Source organism: Gallus gallus, chromosome 3, assembly GCF_016699485.2.
Source record: "Gallus gallus isolate bGalGal1 chromosome 3, bGalGal1.mat.broiler.GRCg7b, whole genome shotgun sequence".
In the NCBI taxonomy this organism is placed as follows: Eukaryota; Metazoa; Chordata; class Aves; order Galliformes; family Phasianidae; genus Gallus; species Gallus gallus.
This window is the reverse complement of record NC_052534.1, coordinates 170,968-191,973: the sequence shown is the minus strand read 5'-3', so window position 1 is coordinate 191,973 and position 21,006 is coordinate 170,968. Positions and strand designations below refer to the sequence as shown.

Sequence of the window (21,006 nt, the reverse complement as noted above, 5' to 3'; positions counted from 1 at the left end):
GGTCATGTTGCTGGGTCACGTACAAAGGATTTGAGGAGATCTTGGGGAAATCTCATGATTACGAACTGTAGAATATATAGGACGTTTATTGTTTGTATCTGTAGTGTTCTCTGTTGAGTGAGGAAAATGAGTCACTGATGTTGTCTATTCAACTAGAAGGCACCGCAGAATCATCATAGGCTTCTAAATCCATTAAATCTAAAAATGCAAAGTCTGTCCTTGAATGACTCCAGGTCATTCAATTGACAAATTACCTTTTTTTCCTTTGTTTTCATTATGTTTTTCTGTCACAGTGTCACATAAATCACTTGGTCTTGAAGTAACTGAACTGACATCAAGCAGATTACTGAAATTGGAAAAGGAAAACCAAAGTTTGCTGAAAACAGTGGAAGAACTACGAAGTACAATGGATGATTCTGTAGGAGGCAATAGTTCAAGGATTGTGAAAATGGAAAAAGAAAACCAAAGACTAAACAAAAAGGTAGTCACCAGTGTGTTTTGAGTTGTGTATGAGTTGCCTAATTTTACTTGCTATTTTCTAAGGCATAATGTAATAAACATTGCCCTGATTTTGGTTAAAAAAAGTAAATATTGGCAAAAGTAAATATTGGTAGTGTCTAAATAGTGGTATGGTGCCTGTAAGTTTAGGATAAGAAAGACAGCTCTTACAGGAGAGATGGAGTGTGTTTCTCTCTTTTTTTTTTTTTTTTTTAATTAATGATTTCCAAATGGGATCATTTTATTCAGAAGACTCTTCTAACAGTGGGGAGGAAAATCAATGTGTTAATATTGGGACATAATGAAAATGTTTTATGATTCTTGATAAAAAATTATTTTAATTGTGTAATTATTAAGCAAGGGGAAGTATGTGTATGTAAAGAGATAAGCCTGTCTTCACCTATGTAGAAAACTTGATTGTGTCTTCTTGATCATTATTGAGAAAAGAGAGATGATGGGTCAAGGAACTGATCAAGTGAAATGAGGGAAGTTGCTCAGATTTATCTGTGCTGATCTACAGTATTTTACTCCACAAATGATACATATCAAATAATTTAGTCAGTGATTATTGTAGGGAATAAAAACTGAAAAAAACAGGGACTAAGTGCAGTGGAACAAAATGTCTGGAATAGCTAGGTCAGACATTAGAGAGATGACCATTGAAGACAGAAGAGGTGAGAGATAGTTGGGGGAAAAAATGAAAAAGGAATCCCTTGTTGTCTGATATTCTTCTTACCACTTCACGTCTGCCAACATGTCCTTCTGCTCTCATTTGACTCTAAAAACACTGTTGTGAATTGTAGTGACTTCAGAAAAATGTGTGAAGCTGAACAAAATGTTCGTTGAAGATATTTTATACATAGTCTTTCTATCTAGGTGTGCTTTCTTTTAAAGCAACCCATTTCTACAGTCTTACAAATACCAGGTAGACAGAGGGATTGTATCACCCCACTCTTGGTGCCCAGTTTGCACAGACCTGCTGAGAGAGCTGGGCAGGCTATAGATAAATTTGGTTCCCAGGTGGTACCTGGCTGTGTTCCTGCTGAGGTGATTGAGCCAGTTACTTCTCTGTTGCAAAGTGCCAATATCCTCATAAAATATGCATTGCTCTGCTAAGTTAGGGATCAGGACAATCTTAATTTCAGAGGGAAAATAAACAGAAGACTGGTCAAATATTAGTGTTCTCATACAAAGTAGAAGTATAATTCAATTCTGACTTAATTGATGTCATGGTTTTCACATATTTCCAATCACTGAATTACTTTGTAGAACAGAATTTGTTATTCCACAGTCTTCTGTGATTATTGTTTTATTCCTTACTGTTTTTAACAGCAAGTTAGTAGGGTATAATTCAGGTAATTGGTTTCTAAAAGTATTTCTGCTGAAGCCTGAGTTGAAGAGGTGATGGAGGTGCAGTAGAAACTCCACTTTAAGAAAAAATACAAATAAAAATGGATGGTTGGGGAACTCTCTAAAGCCTGTTACCAATTACCAACTACCAATACTTTTTATGAAAAAGTAGTTTATAGGTCATTTTCTCTGCTAACACAGAAGAACGTCTGTCAGAAGTCATTCAGGAATAGGTTGAAATGAATTGTTTCAGATACAAAACAAAGTTACTCTAACTTGCCTTATTCATATATATGAGAATAAAGGCAAGCCAGTGAAGACTAACTTATAAGTAGTTTTGAAAAAAAAAAAAAGTTCTTTTTTTCTAGATTGAGGAACTGGAAAAGGAAATTGTCCAAGAGAAACAGAGTCTTCAGGACAATCAAAATTTGAGTAAGGATTTGATGAAAGAAAAAGAACAACTTGAAAAGAAATTTGAAACACTTCGAGAAAACTTAGAAAGACAAGTGAGTAACAGAATTAAAAGTCTTAATGTCACATTGTATTGCATTGTTCTCCTTCTTTTTATTTGTCTATAGGCATAAAGGAATTGCAAATGTAGCAATACCTGCAGCAAGATAACTTGTCTAAGTCCTGCAGCCAGTGAGAGTCAGGACTTATTTTTAACTGAGTCTTTACTGTTAATTTTAGGACTTGCTAGTGTTGAGTTTTCATGGACTGTGTATTTGCTATAGTTGATTGGAGGGTGTGGCTCAGCCAGAATAGGAAATTAGTAACTTTGGAGTTAGGCCAAACACCTCTCAGTGGAGAAAAACAAGATTCAGGTGGCTGGTCAGTGTTTGGAGTAATGTTGGAGTACTACTGGGAACTGTAGCAGCTTCTTGCAGGGTCCTCTATCTGAGCCGGTCTGCTGCTGAGTCTGTGTCACTTACCTTTGTAATTATCTGGATACAACGGATCCTGCCCCAGATTCTAAACATCCCTCACACCAGAACTACCAGCTAGTCACAGCTCAGAAATGATGGCAAAATTTGATATTTTGCTTTCTAAAAATTGGAATCTGTGTTTTAGTTAAAAGATGTGGGCTGTATTTGGTAGGGTACTGATGTTATCTTATGGGTGCAGGCACTGTCAGAGCTTTTGCAGGTCTTTGCTGAGCAATTCAGAGGACTGGTAGAAGGCAGCTAGTAGGAGACAAGTTATGGAGACTTCTGGAAATCATTGTTAGTAATCAAGTCCTTCAAAATTAGAACTGTAGTTATCCTTTATTAATTCCACTGCTTCTTGATGATATTTCTTCCCAAAATGTGATTGACTGTAAAGAGGATGCCATCATATCCCAAAGATCAGTTCTGTTTTTTCCAAGTGCAACAAAGACACTCTCGTGTCTATCTCACTTCCTTCCATCTCAGGTTTGGTTTAGAACTCGACTGCAGTTTTATACTTTGTTAATATGTTTCTAGAGGAAGCTCTCTGGAAATCACAGATTTTTAAGGAAAATACAAACTAGATTTGATTAAACACAAATGAGAAGGGAATGAGGCTAAGAAATAAAATGCAGCTTTTGTGTGTTTTTGTGTGTTTTATTTTTGTGTTGTCTGAAATCCAAGAGGAAAATGTTTGAGGAGTCCTGCTGATTTACGTTGATTTTGTCAAACTGTCGCCTCTGTACATATGCGCTGTCTGTAAGGCTGCAAATAAATAAGCAGTAGAGTAAGTCCCATTTAAAATCTTACTGTAAAAAGGCAACAGGATGCAGTCCCATCATCTTAGTAGCGTTCAGTTATGTATGGGAATAACTATTTGTTGACGTGTTGCTTACTGAAGTTTGTTTTTCCCTTAAATCAGATTAAACTATTAGAACAAGAAAATGAACGTTCGAATCAAACCATAGCTTCTTTAAGACAACGCTCACAAATCAGTGCTGAAGCGCAAATGAAAGAAATTGAAAAAGAAAACAAAATTCTTCACGAGTCTATTAAGGAAACCAGCAGTAAGTTAAATAAGCTTGAATTTGAAATAAAACAAGTCAGGAAGGAAATGGAACACTATAAAGAGAAAGCAGAGAGAGCAGAAGAACTTGAGAATGAGCTGCATCATCTGGAGAAGGAAAATGAATTATTACAGAAAAAAATTGCTAACTTAAGTATCACTTGTGAGAAGATAGAGGCCTTAGAGAAAGAGAACTCAGACCTGGACATAGAAAACAGAAAGCTGAAAAAAACTTTGGATAGTCTGAAAAACCTCTCGTTTCAACTAGAGTCCTTGGAAAAGGAAAACTCCCAACTTGATGAAGAAAATTTAGAGTTAAGAAGAAGAATTGAATCTTCAAAGTGCACAAGCATTAAAATGGCACAGTTACAGTTAGAAAATAAGGAGCTGGAGAGCGAAAAGGAGCAGCTTAAAAAGAGCCTTGAACTCATGAAAGCGTCGTTTAAGAAAAGTGAACGCTTAGAAGTCAGCTACCAGGGTCTAGACACAGAAAACCAAAGGCTACAGAAAGCCCTTGAAAACAGCAATAAGAAAATTCAGCAATTAGAAGGTGAATTACAAGATTTAGAGTCCGAAAATCAAACTCTACAGAAAAACTTAGAAGAATTGGTAATTTCTAGTAAGCGCCTGGAGCAACTGGAAAAAGAGAATAAGTTGTTAGAACAGGAGACTTCTCAACTGGAAAAAGATAAGAAACAGCTAGAAAAAGAAAATAAAAGACTTCGACAGCAAGCAGAAATTAAAGACAGTACATTAGAAGAAAATAATGTCAAAATTAACCATCTGGAAAAGGAAAATAAGTCTCTGTTTAAACAAATAGCTGTCTATAAGGAGTCATGTGTGCGCCTGAAAGAACTAGAAATGGAAAATAAAGAACTTGTGAAAAGAGCTAGCATTGATAAGAAAACCCTTGTCACATTACGAGAGGTAAATAGAAAGTAGTTACCATTCTTGTTGTAATCTGTTTATAGCATAGAGGACTAATATCTGTGTTTTTGGGGAAAAAAACTCTTCAATCTGTAAACTGCTAGCATATTTTAGGGGTTGCAGTAGGGACAGAGTTGCATAATAATAATAGATGCAGTCATATTTACACTGAAATCTTTAAGGGTGCTTACAGACAGTTATGGAGCCTTTGTTAATTGAACGTTGTTCAGATCCTTCATCTTAGTGTTTGTTTGAGCTGCAGCATTACCCCTTGATTCTGATGTTCAAGGCCAAGTTAGAAAGGAGGAGGGTGAAGAACTAAAATGCAGTCCTACTTTTGGTTGCAGTGGAATGTCTGATACAATTAAAACCTAACAACTGTAAGGAAGGGAGAGTTAGTGGCACAGGCAGATTTTAGATGGTGGTAGACCACCTGTCCCTAGAGAGAACTAAGACTATCATTTTATTTGTATGATAACACTAACTTTTTCTGTGTAAGGACTTGGTGAATGAAAAACTGAAGACCCAACAAATGAACAACGATCTAGAAAAACTTTCCCATGAGCTTGAAAAAATAGGCTTAAACAAGGAGCGTCTCTTGTGTGATGAGCAGAGTAGTGATGACAGGTAAGAATGATGTTGGCTTGCCCAGTCAAAAAACAGCACAGAGGTTAGGGTTATTCTTATTCATAAAGATAAAATGGTTTTATAGATGGTATTGTGTACATGTTAAGATTTTAATGCATGGTAACAGACACAAAACAGAACTTGCTGTTCTTTGATATGAATCAGTTAGCTGATGTACTTTTACATTTACCTTTGGCAATGAGCTACCCATTTTGCTACTAAGAAATTTATTAAAGTATGTCAGTAGATGTGGTTAATGTATAATTAAAACAGCTAATGTTCTAGTTAGTAGTGGGAACAGTGACAGTAAAATATAGTATGCTCATCTTAAGGTTTTCCCCTTCGGACTGGTAGAAATGTCATTTACACTTTTGTCACGTTAGCTTAACCTCTCTGTCTTTGCTTTCTGCTATTTTCTTGTAAAATCTATGAAAAAAGAAATTGCTTGCTTTCCTTCCTACATGGGCTAAGATATTTCTAATATTTCCAAAACTTCATACAGGTTCTTATCACTCTTCCATGCCTGCCAGCATAAAGCAGCTATTACCTGACATCTGTTTCAGTTTCCTCTACTGTATGTTGTGTTCTGTCTTGTCCTGCAGGGATTTAGGGAAAACTTATGACGGAAGAAAAGCAGACAAGTATGGGCTTCTGTCCAATCTTTCCAGTCTTTCGTCCATGATGCTATTCTTTTCTTAAAAATAAACAAACAAACAAAAAAACCCCAACAGAAGCAGGGGGGAATAATAGCTGGTGTTGTCACGATCATCTGTCATTACATGTAGATTGGTTTAGGGCCTTTTATATTGAAACAAAACCAAATGACATTTCTTTTCCTTCAGTTTCCTTTTCTTGCTGCCAGAGCTGATACAGTGGGGTGGTGCCATAGAGCCATTGCCATCTCGTTTTCTGCTGGTGTCCTTTATCTTCTTTCAGCTCACAAAATAAGGCGTTCTGTCACCAACAGGCCTTAGAACGTCATCTGTGAGAATGTGGAAGCAGATTACTAAACCTTTTCACGTAGTACAACTTCCAAAAACACCTATACAGAATAATATGCTTTCCCATTTTAGATACTTCTCATTCAAGAATGTAGAGCTATTTTTAAAAACTGCATGTAGAGCTGGAGGGTCATGAATGAGAAATATTTGCTTGAAATTTGTTGTTTGGAAGTTTGTTGGCTTGGAAAGTGCTTTTCAGCTGTCCTGCCCGTTGCTTCAAGGTGAAAACACACATTTTTTTTCCCTCACTTAGAGAAAAATCTCCTTCTATCTGGGGCTAAGCTGATCCCACTTGATAAATTAGCTCTGAATTCTTTCCCATTTTGTATTACCTTTCAAATGACAGCTGTCTTGAGGCAAGCATTTATAGATTCAGACCTTGAATCTGAAATACCCAAATGTCAGTGAGATCAGAAATTTGTACCATTTCTTGTTGTTAAGTATTCAAAAGGATGCTGGAGATTGGGTCTCCGTTAATAGTCTTTTTCCTTCGTCTTTTTCCATGTAACTGTATATCTTTGTAATAACAGAACTTATTTGTAGCTGAATATATGCTTCAGCTCACAAAGATGAAATGCTATCTGTTCTACTTTCCATAGACTGCCTGAAAACTATTTCTTGTACCTTAGAATCTAGAATTCTCATTCTACTACATAATGTTTTTGGACAGCTTTCTCCTTACTAATTCTCTTACCATTGGTCTTCTGCTCCAGTTCCTGACTAGATCTAATGCTGTTGTCAATTCAGGAGTCTCTTGCAATCTCTTCTCTTCACTCTGACAGATTTTTCAGCAATTGAGATTAAGAAGGGAAGAATTTATGGCTGCTTTTATTTTATCCTACAGCTGGCAAAAACGGGATGTCTTCCAAATTCTGAACACATGTACAGTGACAGAGCAGTTGGAAAGTGATTAATGAGTGTGGCCTTCTAAAATCCTCTTTTCTAAAAGGTCTAATAATGCATTAGAATATCCTGCACTGACGGTTTCAGGAAATAATGTTCTAAAGCAATATATCCCAAATCTGGTCACTCCTCTCCAAAATATGTGGTTGTTTCTTTAGGTGCCCTACAGTATTGTAAATACAGCAAAAAAAAATGGAATCTTCATATGTCAGGAGTGGTGACAGTCTTAAAATAGCAGCAGCTGGGCTGAGTGAGCAATTCACACACTCATGCATCCAATGAGTATGCACCTGCAAAGAACTGTTCTCCATCCCTAATGCCTCCTCTATTTGAGCAGGCAGGAAATGGAAATTGATGAAAATCTTGCTCTCCAAATACTTCACATTTGAATTTAGTTGCAGTCCCTGCTGGATTTGCTGGAGTGGAGCCAGAGAAAGGAGGGTGATGTCAGCACACGCACACTAATTCTCCAAGTAAAGTCAGCACCCTACTGTTGTGGCTGAGTATTGCTTTTGGGCGTGTAATATGTTTTAAAAGGAAAAAGGATTTTAAAATGGTTTTGATTGTTACTTTCCATTTCTATGAGAGACTTGATATTATCACCAAGGCATCTTCATGCTTTTGAACAGAGTTAGCACTTGGATGTTTTTGAACATAGCTGTTGAGCCTACTGCTTCAGAACACTGTGAGATTTAAATAACCTGAAATAATTGTTGAAAGAAAAACATATTTTTGTGGTACGTCTTTGGATAGGTACAAACTTTTGGAGTCAAAATTGGAATCCACTCTTAAGAAGTCTCTTGAAATAAAAGAAGAAAAAATTGCTGCTTTGGAGGCTCGTTTAGAAGAATCAACAAATTTAAACCAGCAGCTCCGTCAGGAACTTAAAACAGTAAGGAGAATGTCATCTTTGTGTGAGGTTAAACGAATCATATTCCAGTTGCTGTTGTTTCTGCTCTTTGCTTGGTAATCTTGTTTAAGACAGCAAAAAAGATGAGTAACCTTGGGGTAGCATAAAGCAGGGCAAAGATGTAATTGCTTTTTAAAACTGCAGTGATAGAGGTCCAGCATTGAAATCACATGAAGAGAAGTTGGTGATCATTCAGTATGTTGGGTAGATAAATATTCTGAAGTCTGTTCGACTTGGGATGCCAAAAATAGTCAATTCTTTGTAAGTTACATTTCCTGATCTACTTTGAGCCTGAATGACTAGTTAAAAAAAAAGAAATGGTCTCCTTGGTTGTTGGACTTCATTATAAAAGTTGAGAGATACAATTGAAAGCACTAAAATAAAATGAAGTCTCCTTTTGGTTCAGTCATGCTTGTCTAAGTGTTTATTATGGTTGAGCTATTGGTATCCATACATCATTTTTACAGTATCTCACCAAACATATAAAGAAAGCAAATCTACAGATACAGTAGTATAGAGCATTTTTTGTACTGTGGAAAGTGGTACGGTCGTATAATATTATATAATGTAGGAAATGGAAAATTCTAAACTTAATGCAAATTGTCCTGAATAATTTCAGGTGAAAAAGAACTATGAAGCTCTCAAACAAAGACAAGAAGAGGAAAGAATGGTTCAGAATCCTCCTCCAAGAAAGGGAGAAGAAAATCAGTCTGTCAATAAGTGGGAGAAAGAAAACCAGGAAACGACTAGAGAATTACTGAAAGTTAAAGATAGATTAATTGAAGTGGAAAGGAATGTAAGATGTGCTTTTTCTGTTATTCTCATTTTAAACATTTGTCATGAGCTGTTACAATAATTTGTATGAGGATATTCTTAAAGAAGTCTGCAATTTATCACCTAACTTACAGAATCTGTGTTATAGTACATAGCACAGCTGGATCTTGCAATGCTGTAAAGCACTTGACAGACATTTAAAAGGAAAAAAATGGAAGCCTGAATTTTTCCCTTTTGAATCTGCAGATACCTCACAGATCACTCATAATCTTTATATACACATAATTGAGAGTTCTTTACCGTTTCTCCTTAGGTAAAATACTAGTTAACCATTATTTCAGTCTTAAACTGTAGTGATACCATTGTATGTTACTTTCATAATATAAGGTGATACATAGTTCTGTTACACTCTAAATATCTGTGAATGTTGTAAATCTCTTTCTTGCTGCTGAAGCTGAAGTACAAAGGATCACAGCAGTGTAAATCATGCTGCTTTATTTGCTTTGGAGGAAGTGTTGTTTCTAAAGTTCTGCAAAAACGTGTGAACTCCAATTTTCTTTTTTGTTGTTCAAAGAATGCTACACTTCAAGCGGAGAAGCAAGCACTGAAAACACAATTAAAGCAGCTGGAGACACAGAATAACAATCTGCAAGCTCAGATTCTTGCACTTCAGAGACAGACCGTTTCTCTACAGGAGCAGAACACAACTCTGCAGACTCAAAATGCCAAACTTCAGGTAATATTTTCCTATTTTCTTTTTAAAAATAAATTTAATTCAGAGTTTTTTTCAAAGCTGATGGCAGTGATGTAAGTTGTATTTTGCTTCTGGTGCACATATGGAAGAGAAAGGAATGTGCAAACAATATGCGCTAAGCATAGTCAAATGATATTTAGTGATTGATGAACAAGAGCAAAATTTCTAGAAGCTGCTTTTATTCCCTTGTGTTTGTCCTATTTAAACTCATGGCTTTATAATCAGGAGTAGAGTAGATTCCATCTTTTTTTTTTCTATCTTTTAAGATTTTTAAAAAAATATTATTTCTTTTTTAGTTCTAAATTAGGCCAGGGAAGTAGTAGGTAAGTCCACAGAGACTAATGAGTTATTCTATTTTTAAAGCTGGAATTTAAAAATAAATAAATAAAAAATGATACCTAAAAGAAAAAGCAAGGCGTTAGTTATCAAATACATGGTTTGGGGTTTTTTTCCTCTGATAAATAAAATATGCTTCTTAACGGATTGAATAAGTTTTGGAGCTCTGTGAATCAAAACTACTTGATGGGAAAATTAATACAAAGTCTGCAGTTCAGCAGAAATAGATGCCAAAAAAATGATGAAAAGTGGGCAGATATCAATGAGTGAAGGAATCCTTACGTGAGTGAACAAGCAATGCATTTTGTGAATGCCTTGAGTCATGCTTCTGTCTTCTGCTGTTGCACCACAGATGCACTTCCCATCTACCACACTGAAGTCTAATTAGTGCACACTGCTCCCCTATGTGGCAGGCAAGCCTATGAACAAAACAGAGTATTTGTGCACGTGGTGCGTCTCATCTAGTTTTTAAAATATCAACGGGCACGAGCATGGAAATACCTTGTGCATTTCAGACAAATGGGGGTATATATCTGGGATTCAGGACTGTTGCTATTTTGTAATAACATTTGTCAAAATAACAAGAATATCTTATGCAGTTCCTTCTTGCCTCATGAAAAAACATCACCACAAGCCTTTCCTATCTGACAAGCAAGGGTAATAACTAGATAAGTTCAAGTACTGTGGTAATGAGTTGGAAGAGGAAGTATTTTTTGCTTTTAATGTTGTTGTTGCTGTGAGCCTCACCAAGCAATGTGATGTTAGTAGCTGGGAATGACATAGAATATCACAGCCAGCATGAGAAAGGGACTGCCTCTTCTTCCTTTAGAATTCAGCTGTTTTGCTCATATCTGTTGGTGAGCAAATAAATGTAAATCAAAATGAAAGCTGAAGTATGCTCAAGAAAATTAAATATTAACCTGAAATGCAAATGAGACTGGACTATGTTGACTACATTTAAGCTGTTCTTAAGCAACTGTAAATCTAGTATTCCTCCTGTTACCCCTAAAGAACATATTAGAAAAATGATATATTAAAGAATAACTGGGAATTCTGAACTAAATCAAACTTTGAATTCAGTCTGAAGTTTTACAGCATATACGTGCTGTCAGATGTTACTTCATTTCCAGTGAAGCTTCAGCTTTGTTACCTGCAGCAAAGAATGCTTCTGTTCCAAAAGAAAGGGATTTGTTCTTTAGTAACAGCATGTACTGCAGCAGTAGACTTTCTTGGATTTGTTTTTAACCTTAACAGATACCTCGAGGGCATTAGAAGTCTCAGTCATTTAGTGAGTGTTTTTGTTTGCTTTTGTTATTGATTAAGAAAGAGGAGGAAATGAGCGTATTACAGATCAGATGACAAGTATGTTAGGTATCCTCAATTCTTTAATACATCTACGGATTAGATTAGGTTAATTTTTTTATAGGCAAAGTAAAGATTTTTATATCTTATGTTGAATACTTTAACGTGTAATGGATAGTAATACTGTTCTGACGTAGCTTTTAAAAAATGGTACTCTTCCACAGGAGTGCTTTCTATCAGATCCTACAACGTATCCATAAGTTGATCAGCTGCTGCCATTTACTGTGATGGGAAAAGAACAGTAACTGGCAGCTTCTCAGTCAAATAGAATATGGCTAGTTCCTTTCAAGTTTGACAATTTCTCTTTCTCTCTGTTAAATGGATGGTAATGTTTTAAGACTAATTGTGAAGTCTACATGGATACAGCAAGGATTTTATGGAGACAATAGAGATTCTGTACAAGAAAGAGTTATACCAAAATAAAAGGAGCTTGCATAGTAGTAATGTCACAGACTGGATTTACGTGACTAGAGGATTGTTGGCAATCCAAAGTATTCTTAAAGGTGTACAAATTTGAGTTATTAGGATAGAAGAAGAAAAGTATTTTCATTAAAGGTTGTCAGGTAATGGAGTAACTCAAAGTTAAACACTCAGGAAACCTTTTAATTAAGAGGATTCAGACGAGATGACTCAGTCTATGAAATAAATTTGTTTCTCTTGTCAAATATTTACATCTGCAGGTTGAAAATTCTACCCTTAATTCTCAAAGTACATCTCTAATGAATCAGAATGCACAACTGTTGATTCAACAGTCTGCTTTAGAAAATGAGAAGGAAGGTGTGCTCAAGGAGCTTGAGGATCTGAAGTCATTGTATGATTCACTTCTGAAAGACCACGAAAAACTGGAGCACCTCCATGAACGCCAGGCTTCTGAGTATGAGTCGCTGATTGCTAAACATGGAAGTCTTAAATCTGCACACAAAAATCTGGAGGTGGAACATAAGGACTTGGAAGATAGGTAAGTACTAACACGCATATTAAAACTAGAAGACCGGTTTCTAAGCAAAGTTCTGTATACGTAGCATGAATAAACTTTCCATTACTCAAAGATATAAGATCTTCAAAATTTGAAAGATCACCATTTCAAGAAAATTTCCATGTTTTCTTGTTGTTCTATAGAAAAGAAATATGATTTTTTTTTTTTTTTTTGCAGGTACAGTCAGTTGCTTAAGCAGAAAGTGCAGCTGGAAGAATTGGAGAAAGTGCTCAAAACAGAACAGGAGAAAATGCTGCAGCAAAATGAAAAACATGAGACTGTAGCAGCAGAGTATAAGAAACTTCGTGATGAAAATGATAGGTAAAGCACAAGTCTGTGTATGCTACTGGAGCTTTGAGTGCTCACCAGCATGGTCTAAACAAGTATTGCATCCACTCATGTTTCTTAATACCTGATGCCATGCGCCAGAACATAAATGGTCCATAGCCTATAGAAACTGCTCTGTAATAGGAAGTCTGAATAGAAAAAAAAATGCACAAAGAATGATCATTTTATCGTGACTACACTGAATTTCACCTTGCAGCACAAGAATGCCAGGCAAAGTGCTGTGCAGTGTGGATGTGGGCTGCAGAGAGACCAACCCACAGCGAGTTGCTCAAGGGGCGGAATGACAGGTTGATTCTGATAGGGGTAGAAATGTAATGGTGTGGGCAGCGAAGGTCTGCACAACACATACCTGCAGACTAAGAGAGAACTTACTAAGGAAATTTTATATGTATTCTGTGAGCACCAAGCCCTGGAAGCTCAGTGTTTTGAGGGAGCGTGGGTTGTGAATACAATTCCTGCTATCAAAATTGCATGTATTCTTTTATGTTATCTTTTAAATTCCAGGCTTGCTCATACACATGATCAACTCTTGAAAGAGAATGAAGTTCTGCAAACTGATCATAAGAATTTGAAGACTTTGTTAAACAATTCCAAACTGGGACAAACACAATTAGAAGCTGAGTTCTCTAAACTCAGAGAAGAGTACCAACTTCTGGATATTAAATGTACAAAAATAAGTAATCAGTGTGAGGTATGTGAAAATTACTGTATTTTTAAGACCAGTATCATTGTAACAGTATATATAAATTTATAAAATAATATGAGCTGCTTGAGAATTGATCACTTGTTTATAGATAATGAAGTGGCTCTGAAGGCAAATGAATTTGCCTGCTGTACAGGCAATCAAAAAAATGGGCTCATGCTAGGTAAACTGTATTAAGTTAATTAAAGTGTTAAAGGTCGTATCAGTCGAATCATGATTTAGTTTTCTGTTTGATTTGACTGTTGAAATAAATACATTGTAGACCTCTCTAAGTTTTCTTGATAATCTGTGTATAAAATAGGCTCATATATATATGCACATACCATTTCATTTATTTTAACAGCTGCTTAGCCAGCTTAAAGGAAATATGGAGGAGGAAAACAGACACCTGCTAGATCAAATTCAGACATTAATGCTACAGAATAGAACGTTACTTGAGCAGAATATGGAAAGCAAGGATCTCTTCCATGTAGAGCAAAGACAGTACATGTGAGTTTTGAAAACAATGACATTACTGTGATAAGAGCAGTTACATTTTTTTAAGAAACGTTTTGTTGTATATAGAAATGAACATATCAGAAGTAGCATGTTTCTCTTTTAAAAAACAAAAACTTAAGTCATACGTGGACAGCAGCTGATTAAAACTAAGAACATTGGCTTTTAACTCTAAGAGATGAGTATGACTGCTTTTGTTATTAGTGATAAAAACATCTAATTAAAATGTATTTTATTCCTCATTCAAAGATCTTAGACTTGCTTGCAGACTGCAGCCTTTTTAGTGAATTTGATAGAAGAGAAAATAAACTTGTGTACATGATCCTGGTATGACTTATATACACCTTTTTGGGGGAGAGGTTCTGTTGTATAACAAAGACTGATGTTCTTATCGTACTGAAGGCTGTTTGTTTTCTTTATTTCACTGTCTTGATATTTTTTTAATAAGAAACAAGTGTTAGATAAGAATTTCCTACAGAAACTGTCAGCTTTTCAGATAACTGATGTCCAGAGGAACATGCTACTTGCATGTTATGTATTCATTAAGTATTCATTTCCCAAGCATACATCATCGTTAATTTCTGTTCACAGCGACAAGCTAAATGAATTAAGGCGACAGAAGGAGAAATTGGAGGAGAAGATAATGGATCAGTATAAATTTTATGAGCCATCTCCACCTAGAAGGTAGTGATCAATATGGTATAAAAATAGATACCTACAACACAACATTCCCATTCTGTTCCAACTGAAAGATGAGTTTTGCTTTAAACTTCAGAGGAACAGAATGATGTCTGTATTCTCTCATACATAGGACATGCAAATAAACGTACTGTATTATTGATAACAGAAGGGGCAACTGGATTACACTGAAGATGAGGAAACTGATGAAATCCAAGAAGGATGTTAATCGAGAACGTCAGAAGTCTGCAAGCCTTACACCTACCCGTTCAGAATCCAGTGAAGGATTTCTTCAGCTGCCCCACCAGGACAGTCAGGATAGTTCCTCAGTGGGCTCGAACTCTCTTGAAGATGGCCAGGTCCTGGGAACCAAAAAGAGTACTAGTGAGTACTACGAAACCTCTCTTTGATGCATATAAAATAAAGAGATTGTCAGTTTAAACCTCTGTATTGTAGAGGATTTTTTACAGGTAATTCTTAAAGTCTGAATTTTTGTATTTATTATTATTTTTTTACAGATTTCATGCAGATCTTTTTAGTGGGCAGGTGGTAGTTTTTAGCATTTCTGTAGCTCTAAATGAAGATGTTGAGATGAAAGATGAAGTAAGTTGTGTTGTTGGGTTGGGAAAGCAGAATTTCAGGTAGAATGTTAGATAACATCACAGGGACCATGTTCTGTTTCTCGCTTTTGTCCTAGCATCTTTGAGTGTGCTTTGCAAGCTGTGGATTTGCTATTCTGTAGTTGCAAAATAGATCTGTTTGGAGATATTCCTCCAGAATCAGTGATGAAGATTTCTGACATTTGAATATGCAATGGGAAGCATTATGTAGGGACATAACTTGTTTTTAATAAGCAAACAACAACAACAAAACAAAACCACTTGTTACTCATCTGAAGGATTAGAACTAAGAGTCTAAAAAGGGAAACTGAGGAGCATCACAAGAGTGTGGGAGGATCAAATATTTCAGATGATTTGCTTACGTTGAAAGAGCTTGACACCCACCATTTTAGGATGCCCACAATATAAACAACCGGGTTCATCAAAAGCATTTTTGGCTGTGCATTTAAAAGCATCAGAATACATGTTTAATAACAATCATTTTTAAATTTTAAAAGTTCTTTGTCTTGGGTTTCAAAATACATCAGATGGATATTCTGCTTTCATGCCAGCTATGAATTTTCTGTGTTCAAAATAATTAAAGCTGCTATGGTGGCTTTTTTTTTTTTTGAGCTTACTACGTAAACTTAGCTAAAGTTGAAAGCATCTAAAAGCACTATTTCATGGAAGTTTTAAATTAGATATGTCATTTTTTAAAAATAGTAAAATATTAAATTTGAGGGTAAACTTCATTGCTTTGGTTGCTAACTTGGCAGTTTGGGGAGTTCAGATTTCTCAATGTTAAGAGTCTCTAAAGATTCAGAACAGGTACCTATGAATTTTAAAAAGAGTGTATTTTAGAGTGTAAACTCAAAGTCTTACAGAGTTCAGGACTGAGTGAAGCTATAGTGGATGTGTTTACATGTGTGGTTGAATCAAGTGTGTATGCTTTGGTTCAGAGTGGGTGCATCAATAATTCCGGATTCTGGAAGGGCTCTTCTACGTGCATTTTCTTTGTGTTCATACTTGGGACCTTGTGATGTGAGGACACTGCTGCTGCACTTCTGGTGAAGCCAAGGTTGAAATTAGGATGACTGATCCTTAAGAGGATTGAAGTTGTTCAGACCTCATTAGTTTTCTATCCATGGATCTTGTTCATGTTCCTTTCAATTGCAGTGTATTTATCCACAAACTGGAAGGGCTGATTTCTAATTCTGAATCCTTACTTTCCTCCATTACACGTCACCATGGCATCCATAGTTTTTGATAGGATTTGGATAAACCGGATGCCAGTTTGGCACCGACAATCTTACTGAAACAGTCTGTGTCTCACAAAGTTAAGATCAGAACGTGTCAGTGAGAAGCACCAGTAGTGGTGCATGTTTTGCACTCCACCAAAATAACTTCTGTGTCTCCTTCTTCTTCTCAAAGAAGTGACTCTGCAGTAATGGCTTCCACTGAAAGAAAATACAGGAGAAAAAATCTCTACATTGTCTTCTGTCTATGCATGGTGTTGTAGCTTTTCACACCAATGGAGGGCCATTTGTGAGACAGAACTTAACCCTTCCCTTGCCCCACCGAACTCCTATGTCTGTAAAAGGAGGTGGTCCCTGAGGGAAATGAAAAACCCTCCCATGTGTCCTTCAGAAGGTAAGAGAAAAGGTGATTTCCGTTCCCCACATTGCTGTCATTGGCACAAATCAGTGATGCTCTCAAGGGTTTGTCATACAGTGCCCTCCAGTGATCCTTGAGACATGTGGGCTTCCGTATCCTCCATCAGAGAAACAGACATAATAATTCCAAAATGAATTATTTTGCTACTGCTGCTGATGGAAAATTTTCTACGTGAAAAGAAAGCAGCAGCTGGGATGGTTTTCATTGCTCTCAGAGAGCATGAAGCCCTTGTTTGGTTTCAGAGGTCTTGACTGGGGGTGTGCCTTTATGGCTGGAATGTTTGCAGCACAGGTTACATCCTGTAGGGCTCTGTATGCCCTGACTGCAGTTTCACCTTCACTTTTCGCATGTGTACTCAGTGGTTGAGGCTGGAGAGTACCACAGATCTGATATGTGGTTTGTGTGGAGCCAGTCCTCTCAGAGGGGATGGGATACCATTCTGAGCTTTTGTAGAAAACTTTTGGATTGTTTTTTTCTCTATAAGGGAAAAAAAAAAAACAACCTTCTGTTAGCTTCCACTTCAGACATTGCAGATTGTCAACAGCATCCACAGAATTAGAGCTATTACTAAGCTGCCATCTTTAAATAGTAGTTCCAGTAGCAGATGTATTAGACTATCATAGAAGTAACAGGAATATATCATGCTCCACTTTGAAGATGTCTGCCAAATCTTTTCCTGTGTGCATGTACAAAACTTGGGGACTGTAATGTTCTCCATACAGAATTCACCATGGTGTTTCTGGCACATGGTAGTGGGATGACAAACGGGAGGGTCTTGAGTTTGATGCATGGGAAAATTCTACATTTTTAAGTCAGTAAGTAAGGTCATGTTCATAGAATCTCAAAAGAGAAAGAAAACAATGCTTATTACTAGAGTTACAGTTAATCTTAGTAATCCTCTCTATATAAAGATAGTCCTCCTACCATCACCAGTTTTTTGGAGGTTTTTGGAATAAATATGCAAAGAGCGAAAGCTGCCTAAGCTGAACTTTTCTGTGGTATCACAGAATCAGAATCACAGAGTGGCCTGGGTTGGAAGGGACCTCAAGGATCATGAATTTCCAGCCCCCCTGCCAGGCAGGGCCACCAACCTCCCCATTTACTAGACCAGGTTGCCCAGGGCCCCATCCAACCTGGCCTTGAACACCTCCAGGGATGGGGCATCTACAACCTCTCTGGGCAGCCTGTTCCAGCACCTCACCACTCTCCTGGTAAAGAACTTCCCCCTAACATCCAACCTAAATCTTCCCTCTTTCAACTTAAAACCATTCCCCTTGTCCTGCTGTTATCTACCCTTTCAAAGAGTTTACTCCCTTCTTGTTTATAGGCTCCCTTCAGGTACTGAAAGGTTGCAGTGAGGTCACCCCGCAGCCTTCTCTTCTCCAGGCTGAATAAGCCCAGCTCCCTCAGCCTGTCTTCATAGGGGAGGTGCTCCAGCCCCCTGATCATCTTCGTGGCCCTACTCTGGACCCTCTCCAGCAGTTCTCTGTCTTTCTTGTACTGGGGGCTCCGTACCTGGACACAGTACTCCAGATGGGGCCTCACAAGAGCAGAGTAGAGAGAGACAATCACCTTCCTGTCTCTGCTGACCACCCCTCTCATGATGGAGCCCAGGATACCATTTGCTTTCTGAGCTGCAAGAGCACACTGCTGGCTCATGTTAAGTTGGTCATCCATCAGGACCCCCAGGTCCTTCTCTGCAGAGCTGCTCCCAAGGACTGCTCCTTTCAGTCTGTGTAGATGCCTGGGGTTCCTCCGGCCCAAGTGCAAAACCCTGCACTTTGCCGTGTTGAACCTCATCAGGTTCACCCAGGCCCACCTTTCAAGTCTGTCAAGGTCCATCTGAATGGCATCCCTTCCTTCCTCTGTGTCAACCGCACCACTCAGTTTGGTGTCATCAGCAAATCTGCTGAGGGTGCACTCAATTCCATTGTCGATGTCACTGATAAAGATGTTAAAGAGCACCAGTCCCAAGACAGACCCCTGGGGGACTCCGCTCGTTACCGGCCTCATTGCAGTAGCTCTGCTGTTCGAGATTTTTTCCAGGACATTTCTTTCAGGCAAAACAGGTGGGCACCCAGGAACTTATTTGCAAAGGACTTTATAGAAGATACTAAGTGTGGGAGACAGCAAGTAAAATGATCTAAAGCATGCTGTAGAAGGGGTTACAAATAGGTCTTAACTGTACTGTGTCCCCTGTAACCTTTTCAGTTTACATTTGCTCTGTTTTATTTTGTTAGAAACAGTCTTTTTACCCCAATCTTTTTACCCTGTATGTACTTACCACCCAGGTTAGTATTGCTCTGGTCTATGACTTGGACTGCTGGGTGCTGTTTGAAGACAGCAGAGGCTTGTAGACATACTGCTCTAAATGCAAACACAAAATAATATGATAGAGATTTATTTTTATTTCAGGCTAGTTCTTGTGCACTTGTAAATGTATATGTATATATGTACATGTAAAATACGTATGAAATATATGTATATGTGTACATATGAAATAGAATGGATGTATAACACGCTACTGGCTTAGTAGAAAAACAAGGTGAATGACAAAGCATGGATCTCAAAAAGTCGCTCTAGAGAGGTAAAACAAGCAGATCTTGGGTTGACAGAATGTTCTGCACTGTTTTCACATCTGCATAAATAAGAATGTTCAGTGATTCCATTATGTTTCTTTCTGGATCTTTATATCTAGTTGTTTGCATGTGACTCCTGTATGCTTCACAGTCAGCTGACACATTTATCTGCTGCTTCAAGGTGAAGTAATTAGTGAATAGTAATCAGTTACTAGAGGAGAATAGCTGAATCTAAGGATGAGTACTTTTCCCCCTCCCCATCTTTAAATGCCATTTGTAATTTTAACTCTGTTTCCTGATACTTAGTATGTTACTTTAACTTTCCTTTAGCCCTCCCAAAGTATCACAGCAACACTCGTGTATTTTCTTCTGCTATTTTTTTTTTAATCCTCGGGGTTTTTTCAGCCAAAAGATTCAGTATTTACTGTTCCAGCCAGTAAATATTGACTTTTATATTGACCCAGTATTTTTCTAACTACAGATTCATCTTAGTTTACAGACAATTTACAGACAATTAACTTACAGACAATTCAGTGAAGTATTAAAATCACTCTACACATAAATGTGGCTGCTTGAATATAAGGTCCAATATTATTTCTAGTATACAGTATGTAATCAAAATTATTAGTGAGCAAAAAATATTAACAAAGATTGTTTTGTACTGCAGGCAAAATTTACAAAAGCCATCATTTTCAGAAGATAATGATAAGAACATATTTCAAAGTAGACATTGTACTTAATTACTTTCATTTAAAGTTTTCTGCTTCACGTTTTTGTTTACGTTCGATAAATGCGTTTTTCACACTGATAAGAAGTTTTATTATCAATTGTTATAACCATCTCCAAAGAAGTTCGGTGTGGTTTTCCAGGAGGTGGCAGTTAGAGCTTTCATGCTGTGACACACTCCTCACCATTGTTTTTGGTGCGTTTCTGAGTATATGAAGGTTTTCATAGTGTAGTTTCCATATGTTGGTGTAGCTTTCATATTTCATTATCACACAGAAGCATGAGAGTGATAGTTTGTAGCATAGCATACATAGCTTAAACTCAGACATTCATTTCTGTCCTTAGTTTCAACATTTAACTTCCATCTGTTCTTCTCCCTTTTTTTTCTTTCATTTCCCTGTTTCCGTTTTTCCTCATGCTATGACATAAAAGTGGTTGCACTGAAAAGACTGCCCTTTTTGAGGAACAGACCGAAGGAAAAAGACAAAATGAAGGCCTTCTATCGTCGCTCCATGTGTAAGACTTTATGACAGTTCAGCTTCTATAAATGGCTACACTGGCTTCCATTACTAATTTTTCACTAACCTCTCCCTGGACTGCGCTGTATTTTTCCTCCTGTTTTGCAATGTGCAAGTCCTGCTACTATACAAGGAGCTGGAGCCTTTTCTCTTTCCTTTTTTTAAACCTGAGCACTGAATACCTTATATATGTCCACATGTGCACACACACATTCACATGCACACGCATATGCATATATATATTCAGTGCATCACGATTACATATATTTGTATACA

General features: G+C 37.1%; 1 protein-coding gene across 34 annotated transcripts in view; it reads left to right on the top strand.

The window, feature by feature from the left end:
- Positions 1-21,006, top strand: part of CCDC88A (coiled-coil domain containing 88A) — a 77,058-nt gene that overhangs the window by 37,399 nt on the left and 18,653 nt on the right. For 25 of the 34 annotated variants that reach the window (XM_046939676.1, XM_040698490.2, XM_025149438.3 and 22 more), the window contains 14 exons: positions 294-481; positions 2,217-2,354; positions 3,697-4,767; positions 5,267-5,394; positions 8,052-8,190; positions 8,828-9,004; positions 9,557-9,718; positions 12,115-12,392; positions 12,588-12,731; positions 13,263-13,449; positions 13,805-13,950; positions 14,548-14,640; positions 14,804-15,018; positions 20,645-20,728. In XM_046939676.1, the coding sequence (XP_046795632.1) occupies positions 294-481; positions 2,217-2,354; positions 3,697-4,767; positions 5,267-5,394; positions 8,052-8,190; positions 8,828-9,004; positions 9,557-9,718; positions 12,115-12,392; positions 12,588-12,731; positions 13,263-13,449; positions 13,805-13,950; positions 14,548-14,640; positions 14,804-15,018; positions 20,645-20,728 (3,150 nt within the window). The remainder of the gene's footprint in view (positions 1-293; positions 482-2,216; positions 2,355-3,696; positions 4,768-5,266; positions 5,395-8,051; positions 8,191-8,827; positions 9,005-9,556; positions 9,719-12,114; positions 12,393-12,587; positions 12,732-13,262; positions 13,450-13,804; positions 13,951-14,547; positions 14,641-14,803; positions 15,019-20,644; positions 20,729-21,006) is intronic. The other 9 variants (XM_046939677.1, XM_040698491.2, XM_015283337.4 and 6 more) reach the window with 1 other exon arrangement.